This window comes from Calidris pugnax, unplaced genomic scaffold (genome assembly GCF_001431845.1).
Source record: "Calidris pugnax isolate Ruff unplaced genomic scaffold, ASM143184v1 scaffold11, whole genome shotgun sequence".
In the NCBI taxonomy this organism is placed as follows: domain Eukaryota; kingdom Metazoa; phylum Chordata; class Aves; order Charadriiformes; family Scolopacidae; genus Calidris; species Calidris pugnax.
The window spans coordinates 4023272-4023692 of record NW_015090803.1 but is presented as its reverse complement, the minus strand read 5'-3'; the positions used below and the strand labels follow the sequence as shown (position 1 = coordinate 4023692).

The 421-nt window shown below is 72.4% G+C and overlaps 1 protein-coding gene across 1 annotated transcript in view; it reads right to left on the bottom strand.

Annotated features, from left to right (window-relative positions):
* EOMES (eomesodermin) overlaps positions 1-415 on the bottom strand; it is a 4117-nt gene extending 3702 nt beyond the window's left edge. Inside the window, exon 1 of the mRNA XM_014937680.1 lies at positions 302-415. Within this exon, the coding sequence (XP_014793166.1) occupies positions 302-324 (23 nt within the window). The 5' untranslated portion in view covers positions 325-415. The remainder of the gene's footprint in view (positions 1-301) is intronic.
* Between the last annotated feature and the right edge of the window lie 6 nt (positions 416-421).

Here is a 421-nt window from a genome sequence, read left to right as displayed (position 1 = left end):
GGGGGGGGGGGGCGGGCGCCCCGGCGGCAGCTGGAGCCGATGGCGGGGCGCCCCGTTTTCCCCCGGCTCCCGTTCCCCAAGACACTAGGGAGGCAAACGGCGATCCCGACCGTCCCCCACCTCGGGAGTGGAAATTGGGAGAGACGCTTTTCGGGACAAGCATCCCCGGGCCGGAGACACCACCGACGGGGAGGGCGCGCACCTCCTTCCTCCTTCCCGGGGGAGCCCACCACGGCGCGGCACAGGCAGCCCCCCCCCACCACCACTTCCCTCCGTTTCGCCCCAACTCCCGCCCGCTTACCGGCCCTGCTTGGTGATGATCATCTCCGTCTGATGCCGGTGGAACTTGAGCCAGAGGGGCCGGTTGCAGAGGAAGACCTGAGCCCGCAGCCCCGGGCCGGCGGCCGGCACCCCCAGCGCC